The 1,775-nt window shown below is 33.0% G+C and overlaps 1 protein-coding gene across 1 annotated transcript in view; it reads right to left on the bottom strand.

The window, feature by feature from the left end:
• Nucleotides 1–1,775, bottom strand: part of LOC103609766 (putative coiled-coil domain-containing protein 144C) — a gene marked incomplete at its 3' end in the record, with an annotated part of 55,258 nt that overhangs the window by 27,751 nt on the left and 25,732 nt on the right. Inside the window, exon 6 of the mRNA XM_008594055.1 lies at nt 917–999. Coding sequence (XP_008592277.1) covers nt 917–973 — 57 coding nt within the window. The remainder of the gene's footprint in view (nt 1–916; nt 1,000–1,775) is intronic.

Here is a 1,775-nt window from a genome sequence, read left to right as displayed (position 1 = left end):
GATTGTTAATATTACAGAGGTTCCTCCCTTAAAAAGATCTTATATCACCATACCATAAACAGTGAGCCCATACAGTGGAGTTAAGTAATCTCTCTAAAGATAAGTTACTGGGAAGTAGAGAAACTTTATTAGGGGCCAAAATGCACACTAATCAGAAAGAAAAATACATTCTTAAATTTTAATTCAAATTACATACCATCATAGTGCTATACATCTATATAGATTGTCTGCTAAAGTCCCATTCTAATATAGTCTAATGTCCACTAACAACAGTGGATAAAAATATTTTAGAAATATTTAGTGATTTCCTCCATTGAAATGAAATAGGTTTGAAAGTTACTGTTTATAACCTAACACCTTTCCATTCTGGAAGGTATGACTGATTCTCTTAACAATCAGTGGGGTTGATTTTATGGCCCCGTACTCTCCCTGCATGTAGATGCTGAAGTCAATTAGAAACCACAAGGCAAAATAAATCTTTAATCTTGGCTTTAGTGACCAGCAATAAAAAGCTACATATTTTGAACCACTGGGGGTGACTGCTCCTCAAACATGAGTCCAACTCAGTGGCCCTAACATTTATATTGTTCATAATTTCACCTGCTTAATGATATAAAGCAGTATTTGATGTTACCTTCCTTATCATGTCAAGAACTTACAAAAATGGAAGACCAAACAATATTCAGAAAAGGTTTTGCCTCAAATCCATGGGTAAAATTTAGCTATAAGTTACTACAGATTCTAAAAATATTTAAAGATTTATAACTAGTTAAAATGTTTTTTTAATTAAATATTTAATAATTAGCTATGGTCTACTGATTCTAAAAGGCTAGTCCAAACGTAATTTAATTTGGACTATGCTACATTATTAAAGCAAACAATTCAGCCAGAAATTTAAATTTCCATTTTTATTTACCTGTGGCTCCTTATTTTCATTTCCATCAAGTTTTTCTTGCTCTTCCTCTGCTGTCATTTTAAAGTCTTGTTCTGCTGACAAACCTATATATTTAGTTGAGAAGAAGTACTTACAACAGTTAAATATATCTTTCTAAAAGTAGAAAACAACATTGATTAGTATTTTATAAATTGAGAGCTGAAATGTAGCTTAATCTTTAGCTGAATATTCACTTCTTTAAAAAATGTTTCTAATCATCCAAAACATCAACCACTTGGGGAGACACTAGCTGTCACCAGGCGGAAGGCATATAAACATCTCCAAGATTCATTCACAAATTCATCCACCCAACCTAAGTGATCAAATCCATCAGAAACAAAACAAAATGTAAAAATACAACAGAAACTTATGAAGTAACACTGTACACCATTCTCTACCTCATAAACGTAACTTTTTTTGTCAATTATTAGTGTTTTGAAAAATTACTGTTACTTTTTACACAAAAGTGTACATTCTGTTCTTTTTACCTAAAATGTTTTCCTCTTTGTTCTAACATATTTATTTTCATCTGAGACTCAGCCCCTTACGAGGAGTCTTTTATGAGTACGGCTAGCTTTCTCCAGGTGAGCAGGTGTCTCTCTCCTTAGGGCTACCTTAGTACGTTATCCATTTTTCTACTGGATCATGACCACCTGAACTGGAAATTATTCCATTCAATCTATCCCCTTGCTCCTAGACTGTAGGAGACAACATTTTAAATCATCACTGCATAAACAGTCTTCATTTATTTCACTCAATCATGAATTTGTTGAGGTCCTGCTCCATGCTTGGCACTGGGTATATAAAGTGTGTAAAAATGGGTATTAGAAAACAAACTTCC

Source organism: Galeopterus variegatus, unplaced genomic scaffold (assembly GCF_000696425.1).
Source record: "Galeopterus variegatus unplaced genomic scaffold, G_variegatus-3.0.2 Scaffold10062, whole genome shotgun sequence".
NCBI classification, from domain to species: domain Eukaryota; kingdom Metazoa; phylum Chordata; class Mammalia; order Dermoptera; family Cynocephalidae; genus Galeopterus; species Galeopterus variegatus.
The sequence above is the reverse complement of the archived record's forward strand: the minus strand, read 5'-3'. Positions and strand labels throughout refer to the sequence as shown.